A 21,837-nucleotide genomic window follows, 5' to 3' on the forward strand; every position below is an offset into this window, starting at 1 on the left:
TATGTTGGTACGTTACTAAATGTGGTGTACATAATGGGGCAACATGCAAGCTTTGTAACGATTTTCAGAAATGTCACAAAAACCGTTCTGTTTAGCATAGCTTTGTAGTTTGGTAGTTTGCAGTAGAAAGTTGTATTTACCCATTTTTGTTTTGTCAGAATGTGTGCTTTTCGAAAATGTATAGTTTTCTAGGATCTCCATACTGTTAGGAGGTTTTATGGCAAATAATACACATACCGGGTTCACAAATTTCATGAGCCGGAGCGTCTTATGTGAAAATTCATATGCACTATTTTTATTTGTGTGCCCCTGTATGGCATGTAGTTTGGCCAATATATGCATATAGGGCATCAAACTGTTCAGTAGACCCCTGGTGTTCATATTTAGAAAGTTTTATGTTGATACGTTACAAAATGTGGGGTTACATAATGAGGTAAAATGCAAGCTTTGTGACAATTTTCAGAAATGTCATTAAAACCGTTCTGTTTAGCATAGCTTTGTAGTTTGGTAGTTTGCAGTAGAAAGTTGTATTTACCCATTTTTGTTTTGTCAAAATGTGCACTTTCTGAAAATATATGGTTTTCTTGGGTCTCTGTATTGTTAGGGGGTCTTATGGCACATAATACACTTATGTGAAAATTCATATGCACTATTTTTATTTGCGTGCCCCTGTACGCCACATAGTTTGATAAATCTATGCATATAGGGCATCAAACTGTTCAGTAAACCCCTGGTGTTTACATTTAGAATGCTTTATGTTGATACGTTACAAAATGTGGGGGTACATAATGTGGTAAAATGCAAGCTTTGTGACGATTTTCAGAAATGTCATTAAAACCGTTCTGTTTAGCATAGCTTTGTAGTTTGGTAGTTTGCATTAGAAAGATATATTCACCCATTTTTGTTTTGTCAGAATGTGTACTTTCAGAAAATGTATGGTTTTCTAGGATCTCCTTACTGTTAGGGGGTTTTATGGCACATAATGCACATGCCGGTAGCTTATGTTGCAGCGTATACACTTTGTATGCACTTACTTCCTTTTGGGGTCAAACTTTTCAGTGGACCCTTGGCTTTCATATTTAGGGTGTGTTTTCTTGGTACCTAATGTTATGTGGAAGATATGATGTTTGAAAGTGGAAGATTTGAGGGGATTTTTTAGAATTTTCATAATTTTTTATAGAAACTGCTAAATTCAGTAAAGCATTGCTGTTTGGTACTTAGGAGTTGGAAGACATAGTTACCCACTTTGTATTCATCAGAATTTGTCCTTTTCAAAAATATATGGTTTCCTGGGGTAAACCTAATGTTCCAGGATTTTTGGCTTTTGGAATCTAAAGTATGCCATATTCTGCTGTAATGCTTTGAAAATTTACTGCTGGGAGTTTTTGATCTACAGAAGTCAGAAATCTCCATAAAACTATACATGCCAGGTACTGGCATGTTCGGGAGACATGAGGCTTTCCACACAGTCACGTAAAAAAGGCGTGGTCACGCCAAAAAAAGGGCACGGTTGCTGAAAAAAGCGATGGCGACAAAAAAACAAGTGACAAATGCGTTTCACACAATTTTGATCGTTTTGCGAATCTTCTTGCCGTTTTGCGAATCTTCTTGCCGTTTCGCTAATCACTACTTCTGATAGATTTTTAATATGGATTCTATTATTAGGCACTAATTAGCCCAGGAGCAGTAACCTATAGCAACCAATAAGATGTTAGTTTTTTAACAGGTGAGCAGTAAATGTTTCAATCAGCTAATAATTATTTAGGCAATAAAGTTTTGTCCAAAAAAAAAAAAAAAAAAAATCGCTTCAGCAGTGAAATAAGAATAAAAAAATATACATTTTATTAGGACATGTAAAAGCTAACGTAGTTCATGCCTAAAGGGCACTAACTCATAGGCTAAAGGTCACGCCCCCTTTACAAAGTTTTATAAATGGACTGTGACCAATCACAAGATAAAATACAACAGCCAAATTGAACAAATGTGCTGACCATTACACAACAGAGAGAATAAAAATAAAAGGAAAAGACAAATAAATAGTATTGAGACAACGTACACATATACTGTTTTTCTTTTTTCTTTTTATTGCATTTATAGCTCCTAAACTATGTGACTGTCCTATACGTGACTGTTATACTATACTGTTTAGCTGTACTGGTATTTAGCTTATCTAAATTAAAAAGATACATATCGTTGCCTCACTATATTAAGAGAAGACTGAAATTCTCTGTTTTTCAGTGTGATTTACCACAGGGGCCAGGACAATATACAGCAGTAAAAAATATTTTTTTTAGGTCTCAAATATAAGCACATAACTGTCCCATAAATGTATGAGGTCAAGGTAAAGAAAAAGGAATTAAAAAACAGTCATGGCCCTTCAATGTAAGTTAAAAATTCCCTGTTTAGCCATGTTGTGACATATGGTTAATAAGATGAGAAGCACAATATGACAGTTTAGATATCAAACCAACATGGCCGACAGGGTCAACAAAGCCATGCCATGGCCGTCAGAAGTAAATATTCACTGGCAGCCAAGGACACAAAAATTAAATCTATGACTGAAAGGTTCCACAAGAATATGTACATGTGGTTGCGTAAGTGAGGATTGCATAGCTGCAGAATAGGTCTTAAAAATGAAAATCTGTTGTTGGTCATGGGCAGTAATCCCTGATAATTCTAGTCAATTTCTTCAGCCCATAGGCAGACACATGATTAGCAGCATTGCTTGTCAGCTGAAATGCTTCAGGCTCATAGCACATAGGGAGTTACCAGTGATAAATCTCCACTACCATTGGAAATTCATCTCCCCAAAATGCTCTCCCACCAACAATAATGTGAACTGTCTGTAGGAAGGCATACTTGATGTTTCTTTCAAAGTTTCCTCTCGAGTGCAGCAGAATTAAATCTCTTAACATCTCATCTAACAGCAAATTATTCAAGACCTCACAAAGATCTTATTAAAGGGCAGATTTATAATTGCTCCAGGCTCTGCGCTTGAGAAATCTGATACTCAAATCATTCATAAGTTCCTGAACTCCAACGTGGCTTTTATGTAGGTGATAACCTCGGCTTTGCAGTTTCCACCTAAAACCTGCTTGGAGAAAAACAAAGCCAATGTAATTGGATACTGAAACCACACAGGAGTTCGGGAGCTTCTGAATAGTTGTGGTTTACACAACTCAGTCCTTTCTACCTTCTGTTCTGAATCAAGCACAGTTGCGACTATTGATGCAGAGGAATCCTGGAGCTCCTGCCACCTCAGGACCAGGTTAGAGCTATAGTGTTCCCTTAGCTTCTTGTATCAATGGGTGCAAGTGCATTTGTGTCTAAAACAGTGGTCCCCAACTAGTATCTCAAGAGTGACATGTTGCTCCCCAACCCTTTGGATGTTGCTTCCAGTGACCTTAAAGTAGGTGCTTACTTTTGAATTCCTGGCTAGGAGGCAGTTTTTGGAGGCATAAACAGAGACTCTTGTAAACTGCCAGTCTACATAGGGACTAACAAATAGCCAACAATAGCCATTTTTGGCATCCCCAGGTACATATTTATGCTTGTGTTGCTCTCCAACTCTTTCTACATTTGAATGTGGCTCCTGTTTTATCATTAGCTAATATTTATGTTAAAAAGACAGACATCTCTGCCTTACTTTATTAAGGGAAGTCTGAAATTCTCTATTTTTCAGTGTGTAAATGAAAGGGTTTAGCACAGGACCCAGGACAATGTACAGCAGTGATAAATACTTGTCAGTTTTTATGTTATAACTTGTGGTGGGTCTCATATACAGGCAAATAACTGTCCCATAAAGGGTTATCACACAGGCCAGGTGAGAAGCACAGGTAGAAAAGGCTTTTTGTCTCCCCTCTGAGGATTGTATTTTCAGGATAGCAGAGATGATAAATATGTATGAGGCCAGAGTAAGGAGGAAGGAATTGAATGTAAATAATGTCCCTTCAATGTACATTAAAAGTTCCACACTAAAAGTGCTGCTGCAGGAAAGTTTTAGCAATGGTGTGACATCACAGAAAAAATGGTTAATAAGATGGGAAGCACAATATGATAGTTTAGATATAAGGACAATAAAGCCAACTGTTCCACCAAACCCACCAGTGAATGCTGCAGTTATAAGCCCAGCACAGTGTTTCCTGCTCATTCGGGCAATGTAATGAAGGGGATCACAGATGGCAACATAACGATCATATGCCATGGCCGTCAGGAGTAAGTATTCACTGGAAGCCAACGACCCAAAAACATACATTTGAGTCATACACCCCAAGAATGAAATGTTATTTTGTTGTGTGAGAAGAATATGTAGCAAATTAGGTAAAATATCTGAGGGGAAAGAAATGTCTATGAGTGAAAGGTTCAGCAAGAATATGTACATGGGGGTGTGTAAGTGAGGATTGCATGAAATGACTAAGAATATGATGAGATTTCCCAGCAGAATGATGAGATAGATTCCAAGGAATAGCACAAAAAGAGAGATTTGAGGCTCAGGAGTATCAGAGAACCCTTGGATGATGAATCCTGAAAAATTTTGTTGACTTTCTAAAGCCATTTTTAAAGTCTTCCCTCCTGTAAAGCAAAACACAGTAGAAATATATTATCTGTTGGTAGCTGGAGAAGCCTTTTCTATATGTACTTCATCACTGATATTTTGTCTTAACATTGATGGTGACTGTTAGTTAATATTGCAGGCACGTAGACCAGGTAAGTACTACTTTTTCTACTGGACTCAGTTTTTCAGGACAGGAGATTTATCCTATTTGTAAGAACTGCCCACAGCTCAGAGACAGTGCGTATGAATGATCTCCCCACACACACAAGCCTGAAATTCTGCAGGCAGTAAAACACCAAAAACGTTCCCCTGTGCCATAACACTTAAGACAATTTAAGGTTAACTGGCTTTGTATTTAATATCTGGTATATTTGCACTATTTTCTATTTTCATAGTTAACTTAGTCCTCTGCCATTATTTTTCAACTCTCCCCAATCCCCCCCTGACCTTCAGGATATGTCATTTGGCAAAGGGTGCCCAACTTTTTGCTTTTGCAACAAACTATACACAAGCAAATTGTGGCAGAGTGGTTGTGGCAACCCTTGGCTTTCAAACTTGAGGCTTTAGAATTGATTTCATCCTTCAAGCTTTGATACCTATTTATAAAATAGTGATCAAATTAGTGATCAGGAATGTGATTTTGTTTAATTGTGTTGCACCCAGATTATAAGACAAAATGGCCCCTTACCAATGATCTACCTTTAAAGGGGTTATGTTATAGAAGATACTAATGGGGCAGATTTGCTAAAACTTTAACTTTTCTCTTTTATTTTGGTTTTTAAAATTCTAATAAATTATTTCCATGAATGTCTGACATCTACTAAAAAGTCTGAACTGAAAAAGTTGCGGAAAAGTCATGAAAAACAGCTTTTTGAATTGTTGTACAAAAAAAGAACACCAAAAACCTCTATCAATTTGAAGCAAAGAAAGACTTTCCAGGGAAGGAAAGGGACATCTGATATTGACTTTTACATGATCTCGACAAGCTTGAGCGGAAGTGCTTTCAGATTCAGAATTTTAGCAGTTTTGTTGCATAGTAAATTGAAAAAAAATTGCAACTTTTTAAGTGCTAACAAAATCAGGGGAAAAAGTCAGATCTGACCCTTAGTAAATGGACCCCTAAGTTAGTCCAGGAGCAGTAACCCATAGCAACAAATCAGAATGTACTAGTCACCTGTTAAAAAGCAAACATTTTATTGGTTGCTATGGGTCACTAATACTGGACAAACAGTGATTTTTATTACATATTGGGTTGAGCTGTTTCTTTTTTGTCAATTAAAATAAAAAGTACCCCCCAGATTCTTCTGTCTTTGTTTGGATTTGAGGATAAGATTCACAAAACACAATACTTATAATTAGTAATTAATAATTACTAATAATAATTAATTAGCCCCTATGTGGACTGGCAGCCTACAGACAGCTCTGTTTGACATTATACTTGGTTTTCATGCAATCAAAACTTGCCTCCTTACCAGAAATTCAAAAATGAGCACTTGCTCTGAGGCCAGGGGGAGAAACATGCAAGGTGTTGGGGTGCTCATGAGCCACTGATTGGGGGCACTGGTGATGTTGCACATACCATAGCAACAAATCTAACTTGTAGGTGACAGTTCAAATCTAATTGCTGACTGGTGATATTTATCTCCAACTGTGTAGAAATCTACACCATTTCTATTACTTTTGTGCTGGTTTTTCTCCACATTTTGGGCCAGATAGAAGATGAGATTGTCACGTTCGGTATCCCAAAAACTCAGAACTGACTCCAAGGGCCCGGTCTCGGCCAACCCTTCTGCCACTAACAGCCGCCTTTCACGTCGGGAGGAGCCCTTCGCTACTCGGATGCCGCCAGGTCTTATAGTGAGAAACCCAAGGAGAGAGTTCTGAGCAAGCAAGGGAACCAGAACCGTGTTGCAGGGAGAAGGGGAACGAGACAGCGTAGTCAGAGGTCAGACTGGGATCAGCAACAATCAGACAGTGAGGTAACCAAAACAGAATCCGGAAGGGTGGTCAAACAGGCAAAGGTCGGTCCAGGCAGCAAACGAGAATAGTCAGAATCAGGCAATAGGTCGGTCCAGGCAGCAGGCAAGAATAATCAGAACAGGCAAGGATCAAGGCAAGGATCAAGACAAGGCAATGCAATAGGAAAACACCCAGGAACTTACAGGAAGCAGAACCTACGTTGGGCAATGATCAGAATTCAAAGGACACTTTAATATTCAAATTCCGCACCAACATGACGTCATACGCGACGTCGAGCAGCAAAAAGTGCGGCTCAAAAGGGAGACGGAGCCGAGCGCGCGTCTAAGAGAAGGCGGGCATCCCCGCACGGGAAGCGGCGGGCATCCCCGCTAGAGATGTAGCAAACTGTTCGCCGGCGAACTAATTCGCGCGAACATCGGGTGTTCGCAAGTCCGCAAATTCGCGAACTTTTCGTGATGTTCGCAATTTGGGTTCGCCGGCACCGAAAAAATCGCAAAACTTACGATAACGTTACGAATGCTCCGAAAAAGTCGCAAAACTTACGATAACGTTACGACTGCTCCGAAAAAGTCGCAAAACTTACGATAACGTTACGAATGCTCCGAAAAAGTCGCAAAACTTACGATAACGTTACGAATGCTCCGAAAAAGTCGCAAAACTTACGATAACGGTACGACTGCTCCGAAAAAGTCGCAAAACTTACGATAACTTTACGAATGCTCCGAAAGAGTCGCAAAACTTACGATAACGTTACGAATGCTCCGAAAAAGTCGCAAAACTTATGATAACGTTACGAATGCTCCGAAAAAGTCGCAAAACTTACGATAACTTTACGAAAGCGCCGGAAATTACGAAAAAGTCGCAAAATTACCGATCATTTTGAAAAACAGCGTGTGTCAATTTTTCAGAGAAATTTTTGCTTGATCCCCCTCCTGCATGCCACTGCCCAGGTCGTGGCACCCTTTAAACAACTTTAAAATCAGTTTTCTGGCCAGAAATGGCTTTTCTAGGTTTTAAAGTTCGCCTTCCCATTGAAGTCTATGGGGTTCGCAAAGTTCGCGAATATTCGCAATTTTCGGCGGAAGTTCGCGAACAGGTTCGCGAACTTTTTTTTTGAGGTTCGCTACATCCCTAATCCCCGCCAGCCCCCAGGTACCCTTATAGAGATAACCATGAAATAACTTGTTCTCAGTAAACTGAATCTGGCCCTTTGTTGGCTTAAAATGGTGAAGACACTACTTTACAAATTCCAAGGGAACGGTGCCATTTTGCTATTACACTGGTAACTAAAATATACATCTAATTTACGCAGACCCAGTTCTATGTATGTAGTATATAGTTCTTGTTTATGTATGTTTTTTAGGACAAATTCTGGCATAATCGGTCAGCAATGTTGTACTTGTGGTGGGACAGTTTCGATCGTGTGGGTCTATTTAATTTTTAATTCTGAGAAAAGAATAGTGAAATAATGCTCATGAAGGTGTTATTTCTCCTTTCAATCTGAACAGGCTTTTAGATGCATCTAAAATCTAATTGGATTAAACTGGATTACACAATAGTGTCACTACAACATTCTGTTGCTTTTGGACAAAAGCACTTTGCTTATCAATGTTAATTGGACAATTAAAGGTCAAGGAAAGCTTAATTTACTGGGGGTTACAATACGTTTGTCACCTGCCCCACTTCTAAAGCACTGGCATGTCCCCATCCAACCGACTAATACATTTATATATTAATATATAGGTAAACGCATTTTCACAAAATCACTTAATATGTTGGGGATGATTTTAATAGGTACAGTGTAAACTAATTAGAGATGTAGCAAACTGTTCACCAGCGAACTAATTTGCGCAATTTGGGTTCGCCTTAGGCGTTTTTCCGCTGCGTTTTTTCACTGCATTTTTTCTTGCCCTAGAAACGCCGCACAAGCCACACATGGCGTTTTTCAGCCTAGTACTGGTGTAAGCAAATCCCGTTTCCATGGTGCTAATAGTGCGAAATAGCAAAAAACTCAGCATATTTCCACTAGGTCTACCAGCTGCATTTGCGGTTTTACGCAACGCTGTGTCAACAAAGTATTTTTCAGAGAATTTTTTGCCCTTGATCCCCCTCCTGCATGCCCCTGTCCAGGTCGTGGCACCCTTTAAACAACTTTAAAATCAGTTTTCTGGCCAGAAATGGCTTTTCTAGGTTTTAAAGTTCGATTTCTCATTGAAGTCTATGGGGTTCGCAAAGTTTGCAAATATTCGCGCTTTTTGGCGTAAGTTCACAAACGGGTTTGTGAACTTTTTTTTTGAGGTTCGCTACATCCCTAAAACTAATATGCTGATTTTACCTTGATTGAATTCACGGGGTGAGGGGAAGCCTAACAAGATGTTCTATCCAGCTTCACTATTTTTTGTCCTTACTGTATCCATACTGAATTTTATTTACACTCAGTACAACCATCAATGCATTTTTTTCTGTATTGTCATGTAGCTTTTTAATATATATTTTTAACTAATTACTTCATAACATACAACATATCACAAAAATGATAAATGTGTGGGTCTGGGGTGTCTCCGTGTCTATAGAGTATCAGTCTATTATGTAGGGAATAATGTACCTCCTGTTCTACATTATGAGGATATTAGAAGTCACTAGTGATGAGCAAATCTGTCCCGTTTCGCTTCGCCGAAAAATTAGCGAAACTTTCAAGTGATTCGCGAAATGGCAAAAATGTTGCGCGTCAAAAAAGATTTGTCACCCGGGACTATTCTTTTGACACCTGAGACTATTTATTTTGACGCAAGACTATTCTTTTGACGCCCGCGACTATTTATTTTTACGCAAGACTATTCTTTTGAAATTTTTTCATCTGTTTCGCGAAACAATCCGCCAATGGCAAAATGTGGAAATTTGCCGCGAATCCATGCCTGGCGAAACATTTCGCCCATCACTAGAAGTCACAGAGACATTCCATGACCATTACTGATTAGCAAATTTTTTTGCCAGGCATGGATTCACCATTGGCAAATTGGTGACAAAAATTTGTAGAGTGAGGAAAAGTTGCTTAAAAATAAAAGCTTATGTCAAAAAAGCCCTATGGTAACAATTTTTTCAGCGAAGCAAAACGAGACAGATCCACTCATCCCCAATGACCATAAAGAGATAAAAGGCTGTAGGCTGAGCTATACAGATAATAAATGCCTGTTTATAAGGATATCATTTACAGGATATTCATGGCTCATGTCTATTATCTATCTTCTGCTGATAAACTGCCATCAGATGGTGCAAAAAAAAAAAAAGAAACAAGAAACTAATTCTTACATAAATGTAAAAGTGGAGACTTAATTTCTTTCATAATTTTGAAAAATAGAGCTATTTTCTTAAAGGTAATGTTTTGTTGTTTTCAATAAGGGCAAACAATGGCAACCAGACAAAACATAACATTAATAAAGTAAAATTGTTGTTACAATGGACAGAAGCTGCAGATTACAATTTACTGTTCAACCAGTGTGAGTCTTATTACAAGCTAAAAAAAAATCACACAAATCTTTACTTTTCTTTCAAAGAATAACAAAATGGCAAAAGCCTCTTGAATGGACCCACACTGCTCTCCATTACTTACCTACATTCACACCTTGAAAAGATCCTATCAAGGCCATGTCCCTTATATAACACAAATACATTAGTCAGATAGATCTTGTCTTTGCTCAGCCTGAGGAGCAGAAGGTTGTTCCATGCAGGGGCACAGAGTCTGCCGGTCTCTTTAGGAACCCAGTTTATATAACCAGTGTGACACAGGGAATTCTATTGAGAATACAAAATGATCAGCTCATTTATATACATATATACTAACTATCATTATAATACCTCTCTAGGGAAATAGTTTGGGTTATTTTTACTGATTGAACCTCTCTCTTGACTTCTGGTGTTAAACTGGGTCCCTGACCAGAATTTGTTAATTTTTTTTTTTATTTTTGTATAAAACTACCATGCCACTCATGAGTCTGATACAAAGGAAACATATTTTATTATGACTTGGGACTTTCACTGCCACACTCTTTTCCTATATTAATGTTGTTAAACCAGGAAAATGTTGTAAGACACCCCACTTAAATGTGAAGTAGGTGATTGGGCCAATATTAAGTTGCATGGGTTATGCTATTTATACAGTCATTCCTTTGTGATCCATTTCTTAAGCACTTGACATGTCTTAGGTCTCTGAAAAATAATTTGACCAGCAATGTTCAGAATCATGCTTAGGTATTCACCCATTGGCCCTTCATTTTGCTGTGTTACAACCTGTAATGTGAAGGCCAATATTTTTAAGCAATTACTGGTTGAATGAACCCTTTAGTGTATGCACCTCTGTCTTGCACTTTGCATTGAGGTACTAGAATATATATAACCTAGTTCCCTCTTTCACTGGGTCCCTTCCTGGCAAGGTACAGTAATGGCACTGTCCCATCCTTACTTTTCATTGGAGCCTCAACTGCTTGACTAACTGGCCTACCGCTATCTCTCACCACCTATAGTCAGCTCCATGAATCTAGCCTATACCTACAGTATCTACTATTGACTCCCTGTAGTACCTAACTGATGTGGCAAGCCTCAGGTTCCCTGGAGTCAGTCACTTTTTTCACATCAGTTAAGGAGGAAGTGGCACACTACCCTCTTCCTTATATAGCCTCTCTAGGGAAATCTTTTTCCTCGAGGAGAACCTGCTCTAGAACCTCCTCGGGGAGATCACCTACTAAACAGTACCGTTTAGTGACTGGAACCAAAATAACACTATTCACATATAATAAACTATTGTAAAATATCTAGCCCTTAAAACCCGGAAACTAAAATTGAGTTCATTTTTTTATTTTAATGTTTAATTTACACAGAATGCTTAGTACTTTGAAGATACACAATGTTTTTATTGAGAAATACCTCCTAAGTCAGTGCCCACTTTTGTCTGCAATTATCGTTGTGACTTTTTAATGGTAAATGCATGTCTGAGCACATTTTTTAATAGATATAAAACATGATATATCAACACGCTGCATTTGTAGATCTCTGTCACCAGAGTTGCATTGTGATTGATTTTTCACTTTTTATCAACATTCTGATTTTTGTGGTTTTATGAAACCATGACTAAACTCATTTCTGTGAATATCAGCAAAGATAGAGCTTCCAGTTGTAAAAGGGACATCTGCCATTGACTTTTACATGATCTCAAAACATTTTAGATGGTGAATTTTTGCATTCAGATTTGGCCCGGTTTTATCACATAATAAATAGTGAAAAAATCATGTTTTTTTTTGCAACAAAATTGTATTTCGGTGCAAAAAAAAGGAATTGTGAGAAAAATCACCTCTACCTGCATTTTGACATTGCCTATGTAATTTTCAGTGGTTCCTCTTCAAAGGCCCTACAGTTAAGTACCATGGGGTTCAATATTGAGTTCCAATTTAATGCCTTTTAAAAGTCTTTCTTTGAAGAATCCTTAATATTTTTTTTTGTGACATGCCTAAAATGTTTACCTCATCAACATGAGTATTATACAGTCGGTTCCATTTTCTGAAATAAAGCCGGTCCCATGTCCAATTTGGAATATATCAAATTCAGTAATCAGTTTCAGAAACAATAACCCTTTCTGGATATTCGAATAAGCAGTAGTTTTACAAAACACAACCTACCAGAAATAGAACATTTGAATCATAAGATATCCACATTATTTGCGTATGCAGAAAGGCATGAGCTTTTTCTCATCTTGTGCACTTTCTAATAGAAATATATTTTTTTTCATTAAATAGACATTATACATGCCTGTGGTAGCCATAAACTATGCTGGTGAAAATTATTTTTTAATGAAAACTTTTTAAAAAACCCTGAAAAAAGTGGAGATTTCCAAGATGGAGGACCTGGATGCCTTAAGCAGGGCATTTTTAAACTGACCAATTCTATTATCTATCCCAAAATTATGAACAAAAGAGTCACAGTTATATTACAAGCTGGTGGGGACACATATTCTGACCTAGATTCTCATTCTCTCGAATTCCAATTATTGAGCCCCATTGTTTAGCGATTATCTTTTGCCATTTCCGAATCCTATCATTCTAGTGCCTACTGAGCTTTGTTGTGTACAATGTGCATCCATGGGTTTTCAGAAGTCTGTTAGGGGAAAGCCTTAAGCCACTAGTAATCGGATGAATAGACTGTTGGGGGATCATTGATCGATGGTATAGAGATTTGTGAGCAGACTCATATTATGAAGAAATTACCAATATCTTTAATACAGAACATGAATAACAGCGTATATCAGGATTTGTCAACACCGTATGCATTTATAAGGTCTTCTGATTTTTTACTACATATTTTATCATTAGACTTGTTATCTGCTTAAACAAGTCTCTAGCTGGATTCTGTACAAATCTTTCAATGCTTCCTATTCACTCCCTATTAGTCTGTTAAGATTCTGGCTTGTATTATGTCTGCAAGTGGCACCAGTTTATAAATTCTGTGGCTGAGTGCTGCAATCAGCTAATATATATTAATGCAATAAAGTTGTGTTTTTATTGCATTCTCTTAAATCAATGGTTTCTTAACTATGTGACTGTCCTAAAGGTGACTTCTATACTATACTGTTCAGATGTACTGGTATTAGCCAACGCTTATCTAAATTAAAAAGATACACATTAACCTTTTTACTGCCAGCCATTTTGGTCAAAGCGGAACTTGTATTGCCAGACAGTTTTTGAACATTTTGCACTGTTTCACTTTAGGGGCCTTTCCTTGGGGGTACTTTTAGTTTATCCAGAAAAACAATATATTATTTTTTTTCAGGACAAACTATGATTTCAAAATATGGTATTTTTGTGTAATTCAAATTCTGTAACAAGATATGGGCAAAAATCTAATTTTCCATAATATAAACACACATACCAGAAACAAAAATTATTTTATGCACGAAATTACAACTGATTTGGAAAATCTTATGCCTCCTGAACGTGCCAATACCAAATATATATAGTTTTATGGAGATTTCTCACTTGTATAGGTCAAAAACTCCCAGCAGTACATTACCAAATTTCCAAAGCACTGCTCCAGAAAGCTGCATACTTTAGATTTCAAAATTTTTTTCCCAAAAATTATACATTTTTGGAAAGAACAGATTCTGAGGAATCCAGAATAAACACAACTGTCTGTCTACTCCAAACTATCAAGTAGCAATGCTTTCCTAAAGTTACTGGTCTTCATCAAAATTTGTGAGATTTAAAAAAAAAAAAAAATGCTTCAAAGCTTCCAGTCTATAGTATCTTATCTCCTACAGGTCATAAAGTAACCAAATAAAACACCCTAAATATGAACGCCAGTTTAATGCCCAATATGTATAGGTTTACCTAAGTATGTGGCATGTAAAGCTAGTATAAAGTACGCTCACCCCAGAAAGTCATATATTTTTGGAAAGTACACATTACCCTCAATATAAAATGGGTACCATGTCTTTCTACTCCAAAGTACCAAGCCACACAGCTTTTCTAAAGTTGGCAATTTTGATGACATTTTCAAAAATCCATCAAAGCTTCTACTTTACAGCATCTTATCTCCCACATAGCATTAGGTACCAAGATAAAACACCCTAAATTTGAATGCCAGGGGTCCGCTGAACAGTTTGATGCCTAATATGTATAGGTTTACCTAAGTATGTGGCATGTAGGGGCCCCATTGGAACATACCCCCATGTGATCTATCATTTCAGCTCCTGCAAAATCACATTTATATCATTATATGTGGAATAAAGCTAGTATAACGTATGCTCACCCCAGAAAGTCATATCTTTTTGGAAAGTACACATTCCCCTAAATCTATAATGGGCACACATTTCTTTGTACTCCAAAGTACCAAGCAAAGCTTTCCTAAGTTTGCTGATATTTATTACATTTCAGAAAATCGCCTAAAAATGTTGCAATTTGCCGCATTTATCTCACACAGTTTCTTGCGTACAAAGGCATATTACCCTAAATAGAAACATCTAAGGTCTACTGAACAGTTTGATGCCCAATATGCATAGATATGGTATGTACTGACCCCAAAATGAAAATAGCGCATAAGGATTTCTCACCTGCCAACTCAGCTTTTGCATACAGAGCCCCCTGTCAGCGTATTGTGTGCTGTAACCCCCCCTAACTATACAGAGACCCTCAGAAAACCATATATTTTTGTAAAGTACACATTCTGATGAATTCAAAATAGGTAAGTGTAGGATAGTGTAATTAGTGGTCAGAATATCTGATCCAATAGTCACACTGTCAAAATAAACAGTTTTTAAGGAAAATAAACTAAAAATGAGTGGTATAATGGAAAAAAAAGTTTGTGTATACATGTGTGTAAAAGTAGTGTGACAGTGTGTAAGTGTGTATATGAGTGTGAAAAAAAAACTGCTAAATTGTGTGCTGTATGTGTGTATAAGTGTGTGTATAAGTGTGTGTAAGTGAGTGTAAGTGTGCGTGTGTTAAACTGTGTAAATGCAAAAAATAAAAACACTTACCTGTCCTGAAGCAGGGATTGCAGTCCTGGTCCTCCTGCTGCTGTCCTGGAGTCATTGGGCCGGCACTTGGGGGGGAAGCAGGAAGCGGGGTCCAAGCAGCAGACTGCTGCTTGGAGGTCGGTCCTGCGACGATCGTGTCGCAGTACTGACATGACAGCCTCCTTGGCTCATTGGCCAGGGGGCTGTCATTGCTAAAGACAAGCGGCAAGCGGCACATGCCGCTTCTGCAGAGAGAATCTTTAACTGCCAAACAATGTGCGAGGCATGTCATTGGCAGTTAAAGCCTTTTTCTGCAACAACGTGCCATGCACATCGTTGGGTCAGGACAATATAGAGCAGGACAATATAGAGCAGGACAATATAGAGCAGTGAAAAATACTTGTTTCTTTTGATGGAACACATTTTTTTAAGTCTTAAATACAAACACATAACTATCCCATAAATGTATGAGGTCAAAGTAAGGAAAAAGGAATTAAAAACCAGCAATGGCCATTCAATGTAATTAAAAGAGCCATGTTTAGCGATGGTTTGACATATGGTTAATAAGATGAGAAGCACAATATGACAGTTTAGCCAACAGCGAATGCTTCAGTTACAAGCCAAACACAATGTTTCCTGCTCATTCTGGCATTCGGATCACAGCTGAAATGCTTCAGGCTCACACCACACAGGGAGTTGCCAGTGATAAATCTTCATTGCCATTGGCAATTAATCTCCCAAAATGCTCTCCCACAAACAATAATGTGAATTGTCTGTAGGAAGGCATACGGGGTGCTTCGTTTTTCCAAAGTCGCCCAAAGTTTCCTCTCGAGTGCAGCAGAATTAAATCTGTCAGCAAATTATTCAAGACCTCACAAAGCTTTTTATTTTTTTCTAAAAACCTGCTTGGGGAAAAAAAAGCTGATGTAATTTCTGAATATTTGTGGTTTGCACCACTCATTCCTTTCTGCCTTCTGTTCTGAATCAAGCACAGTTGCAACTATTGATGCAGAGGAATCCTGGAGCTACTGCCACCTCAGGACCAGGCTAAAGCTATAGTGTTCCCTTAGCTTCTTCGATGGGTGCAAGTGCATTTGCATCTAAAAGTGATCCCCAACCAGTATCTCATGAGCAACATGTTGCTCCCCAACTCATTGGATGTTGCTCCCAGTGGCCTCAAAGTAGGTGCTTATTTTTTAATTCCTGGCTGAGAGGCAAGTTGTGTAGGCATAAACAGAGCATCTTGCAAACTGCCAGTCTACATAGGGACTAACAAATAGCCAACAATAGCCCTTTTTGGCATCCCCAGGTACATTTTTATGCTTGTGTTGCTCTCCAACTCTTTCTACATTTGAATGTGGCTCATAGGTAAAAAAAAAGGTTGGGAATCCCTCGTCTAAAGAATAGAGTGCATGCATCACTCCTTGAGGAACACTGGAAATCTCACTGGCCATGTCCACAGAGGCTATCCTCTATGTTAAAAAGATAGACATCTCTGCCTTACTTTATTAAGTGAAGACTGAAATTCTCTATTTTTCAGTGTGTAAATAAAAGGATTTAGCACAGGGCCCAGGGCAATGTACAGCAGTGAGAAATACTTGTCTCTTTTTAGGGAATAACTTGTGGTGGGTCTCATATACAGGCAAATAACTGTCCCATAAAGGGTTATCACACAGGCCAGGTGAGAAGCACAGGTAGAAAAGGCTTTTTGTCTCCCCTCTGAGGATTGTATTTTCAGGATAGCAGAGATGATAAATATGTATGAGATCAGAGTAAGGAGGAAGGAATTGAAAGTCAGCAATGTCCCTACAATGTAAATGAAAAGTTCCACACTAAAAGTGCTGCTGCAGGAAAGTTTTAGCAATGGTGTGATATCACAGAAAAAATGGTTAATAAGATGGGAAGCACAATATGATAGTTTAGATATAAGTGCAACAATGCCAAATGGTTCAACAAACCCAACAGTGAATGCTGCAGTTATAAGCCCAGCACAGTGTTTCCTGCTCATTCGGGCAATGTAATGAAGGGGATCACAGATGGCAACATAACGATCATATGCCATGGCCGTCAGGAGAAAGTATTCACTGTCAGCCATGAACGCAAAAACATACAATTGAGTCATACACCCCAAGAATGAAATGTTATTTTGTTGTGTGAGAAGAATATGTAGCAAATTAGGTAAAATATTTGAGGGGAAAGAAATGTCTATGAGTGAAAGGTTCAGCAAGAATATGTACATGGGGGTGTGTAAGTGAGGATTGCATGAAATGACTAAGAATATGATGAGATTTCCCAGCAGAATGATGAGATAGATTCCAAGGAATAGCACAAAAAGAGAGATTTGACGCTCAGGAGTATCAGAGAACCCTTGGATGATGAATCCTGAACCATTTTTTTGACTTCCTGAGGCCATTTTTCAAGTCTGCCTTCCTGTAAAGCAAAAACAAACAGTAGAAATATATCATGTGTTTATAACTGGAGAAGCCTTTTCTATATGTACTTCATGGCTGATATTTTGTCTTTACATTGATGGTGACTCTCAATCTGTTTTTCAGGACAGGAGATTTATCCTATTTGTAAGAACTGCCCACAGCTCAGAGACAGTGCGTATGAATAATCCCCCCCACACACAAGCCTGAAATTGTGCAAGCAGCCCCAATCCACACTGAGCTTCAATATATATGATTTGGCAAAGGGTGCCCAACTTTCTGCTTTCAACTGTATCAATATATTGCAACAAACTATACACCAGCAACTGGTGGCAGAGTGGTTGTGGCAACCCTTGGCTTTCAAGCTTGAGACTTTAGAATTGATTTCATCCTTCAAGCTTTGATACCTGATTATAAAATAGTGATCAAATTAGTGATCAAGAATGTTTTGTTTAATTGTGTTGCACCCAGATTATGAGACAAAATGGCCCCTTACCAATGATTTACCTTCAAAGGGGTTATGTTATAGAAGACACTAATGTGGCAGATTTGCTAAAACTTTAACTTTTCTCTTTTATTTTGGTTTTTAAAATTCTAATAAAATATTTCCATGAATGTCTGACATCTACTAAAAAGTCTGAACTGAAAAAGTTGCAAAAAGTCATAAAAAAAGAAAAAAAGGGCATTAAAAATCCAAAAACCTCTAACAATTTTAAAGCAAAGAAAGACTTTCCAGGTAAGGAAAGGGACATCTGCCATTGTCTTCTACATGATCTCGATAAGTTTTAGCGGAAGTGCTGCTAGATTCAAAATTTTAGCAGTTTTGTTGCATAGTAAATTTTAAAAAAATATTGCAACCTTTTTCGTAGACATTAAGTGCTAAAAAAATCAGTCGGATAGACCCCTAAGTTAGTCCAGGAGCAGTAACCCATAGCAACAAATCAGAATGTACTAGTCACCTGTAGTGATGGGTGAAATGCTTTGTCAGGCATGGATTCGCATCGAATTTCCGCGTTTCGCCATTGGCCATTGTTTCGCGAAACGGATGAAAAAATTTGCAGAGCATCCAAAAAATGTTGCCCGCGACAAAAGAATAGCCGCAGGACAAAAAATAGCCACGGGCGACAAAAGAATAGCCGCGCGTCAAAAAAAATAGCCACGGCGACAAAAGAATAGCCGTGGGTGACAAAATAATAGCCTTGCGACAAAAAAATAGCTGTGGGCGACAAAAAAATTGCCACGGGCGACAAAAGAATAGCCGTGGGTGACAAAATAATAGCCTTGAGACAAAAAAATAGCTGTGGGCGACAAAAAAATAGCCGTGGGCGACAAAAAAAAGTTGCGGGCGACAATTTTTTTTGACGTGCAACATTTTCGCTGTTTCGCAAATCTTTTGAAAGTTTTGCAAATTTTTCAGTGAAGCAAAACGGGACAGATTCGCTCATCACTAGTCACTTGTTTAAAAGCAAAAATCTTATTGGTTGCTAAAGGTCACTACTACTGGACAAACAGTGATTTTTGTTACATATTAGGTTATTTCTGTTTCTTTTTTTGTCAATTAAAAAACGTACCCAGATACACATTTTGGGCCAAATAGAGTGAGATAACCATGAGATAACTTTTTCTCAATCAGTTGAATTTGGCCTTTTGTTGGCTTAAAATGACAAGTGACAACGCTACTTTACACATTCCAAGGAACGGTGTCATTTTGCTATTACACTGGTAACTAAAATATAGATATAATTTACACAGACCGATTGTTCTTGTTTATGTATGTTTTTTAGGATGAATTCTGGAATTACCGGCTCTGTCAGAAAAGTTGTACTTATGGTGGGGCAGTTTCGGTTGTGTAGGGGATAAACCTGGTGCTCATCTAAGAAAGAAACAGTGTTGTTTCTCCTATAAATCTGAAAGTACAGTGTAAACTAATTTGGCGATTTCACCTTGATTGAATTCACAGGGTTAGGGGAAGCAGTGCCCAACATATCAGTAAATTTAGCTTTACTTGTCCTTTAAAAATGTATTTATTTTTTGTCCTTAGTTTATCCATACCAAATTTTATTTACAACTATCAATGCATTTTTTTCTGTATTGTCATGTAGCTTTTTATTATATTTCTACCTTTTTTTTTACTAGTTTTTATTACTTCATAACATACAACACATCATGAAGAGTCCCAAAAATGATAAATGTGTGGATGTGAGTGTATCTGTGTCTACAGAGTATCAGTCTCACCAATGACCATATAAAGATGAAAGGCTGAGTTATACAGGTAATGAATGCCCGTTTATAAGGATATAATTTACAGGATATTTATGGCCCATGTCTATTATGTATCTTCTGCTGATAAACTGCCATCAGATGGTGCAAAAATAAGAAAATAAGAAACTAATTATTACATAAATGTAGAAGTGTAGACTTAATATCTTTCATGGAAAAGAGGCGCTTGCGAGGGGACATGATTACTCTGTACAAGTACATTAGAGGGGATTATAGGCAGTTGGGGGATGTTCTTTTTTCCCATAAAAACAATCAGCGCACCAGAGGTCCCCCCTTTAGATTAGAGGAACAGAGCTTCCATTTGAAGCAGCGTAGGTGGTTTTTCACGGTGAGGGCAGTGAGGTTGGGGAATGCCCTTCCTAGTGATGGGGTAATGGCAGATTCTGTTAATGCCTTTAAGAGGGGCCTGGATGAGTTCTTGATCAATCAGAATATCCAAGGCTATTGTGATACTAATATCTACAGTTAGTACTAGTGGTTGTATTTATAGTTTATGTATGTGAGTGTATAGATTGGTAGGTGTGGGTTAGGTGTGCTGGGTTTACTTGGATGGGTTGAACTTGATGGACACTGGTCTTTTTTCAACCCTATGTAACTATGTAACTATAATTTTGAAAACTAGAGCTATATTCTCAAAGGTAATGTTTTATTGTTTTCAATAAGGACAAACAATGGCAAGCAATAAAAAAAAAACACAACATGAATACAGTAAAGTAAAATTGTTCTTACAATGGACAGAAGCAGCACATTGCAGTTTACTGTTCAACCAGTGTGAGTCTTATTACAACCTAAAAAAAAAGCCTCTTGAATGGCAAAAGCCTCTTGAATGGACCCACACTGCTCTCCATTACTTACCTACATTCACACCTTGAAAAGATCCTATCAAGGCCATGTCCCTTATATAACACAAATACATTAGTCAGATAGATCTTGTCTTTGCTCAGCCTGAGGAGCAGAAGGTTGTTCCATGCAGGGGCACAGAGTCTGCCGGTCTCTTTAGGAACCCAGTTTATATAACCAGTGTGACACAGGGAATTCCTCAGAGAATACACAATGATCAGCTCATTATCTATACATATATACTGTTGTAATACTCAATTACTGTTGAATTACTCAAGGGAAGATATTGTTTCATATATTTCATATATTATTTATTGTAACTTATTGGACATCTTACTTGACTTTCAGCCTTCCCTCGGCTAATTACATGGTTCAATGTTGACTTGGACCAGATCACATTCATTTTCTGGCAAAGACTTACCATTCTTATCAGACTGGTACATAGGTAGTACATTTTATTTTGACTTCTAACACTCATAGACAAACCTTATTCCTATTAATATCAGTTTTGCAGTGTTCCAGAAGAAAAGTGCTTTCATCTATATCTGTTATTGCTCAATTAATTACTTTATTATCATTTTTATATATTTCACATCTGAATTTGTGGAAACAGGGTGCTATAAAAATAACAAAATCCAAAAATATCAGAAATGCCTGGTAAAAATTAAAACGGCCAACTAATACAAAGTGGTATAAGGCAACTCTCCCTCTGGTAACCAAAGGGGGGGGATTAAACTACTCAATACAAAAATTAAAGCTCAGAGACCACTTGTAAAAGAGTAAAAAAATGTTTTACATGTATTTCAATCCAATTGATTAAGTGCTGGGTAAGCATTGTTTCTCCTACTCCCATGTAACTGGAGGAGTCCCAAGCCAGACTTGGATTTCTTACTATTGAGTGCTATTCTGATACCTACAGAGAGCTGCTATCTTGCTCCCTTCCCATTGTTCTGCTGATCGGTTGCTGGGGGGGATATCACTCCAACTTGCAGCGCAGCAGTAAAGTGTGCCTGAGTCTGAGCTTTCAGAAGGAGCCGGCGCTACACATTAGAACTGCTTTCAGCTAACCTATTGTTTCTCCTACTCCCATGTAACTGGAGGAGTCCCTAACCAGACTTGGATTTCTTACTATTGAGTGCTATTCTGATTCCTACTGGGAGCTGCTATCTTGCTCCCTTCCCATTGTCCTGCTGATCGGCTGCTGGGAGGGGGGGATATCACTCCAACTTGCAGCACAGCAGTAAAGTGTGCCT

The 21,837-nt window shown here is 38.0% G+C and overlaps 1 protein-coding gene across 1 annotated transcript; it reads right to left on the bottom strand.

Annotated features, from left to right (window-relative positions):
* Positions 1–3,019: 3,019 nt before the first annotated feature.
* On the bottom strand, positions 3,020–17,073 carry LOC116412338 (olfactory receptor 1019-like; the record flags this gene model as incomplete). The annotated part of the gene is made up of 2 exons (XM_031906471.1): positions 3,020–3,091; positions 16,600–17,073. Coding segments are annotated over 2 exons (546 nt in total), but the record flags the coding sequence as incomplete, so codon positions are not given.
* Positions 17,074–21,837: the final 4,764 nt, after the last annotated feature.

Source organism: Xenopus tropicalis, chromosome 7, assembly GCF_000004195.4.
Source record: "Xenopus tropicalis strain Nigerian chromosome 7, UCB_Xtro_10.0, whole genome shotgun sequence".
NCBI lineage: Eukaryota > Metazoa > Chordata > Amphibia > Anura > Pipidae > Xenopus > Xenopus tropicalis.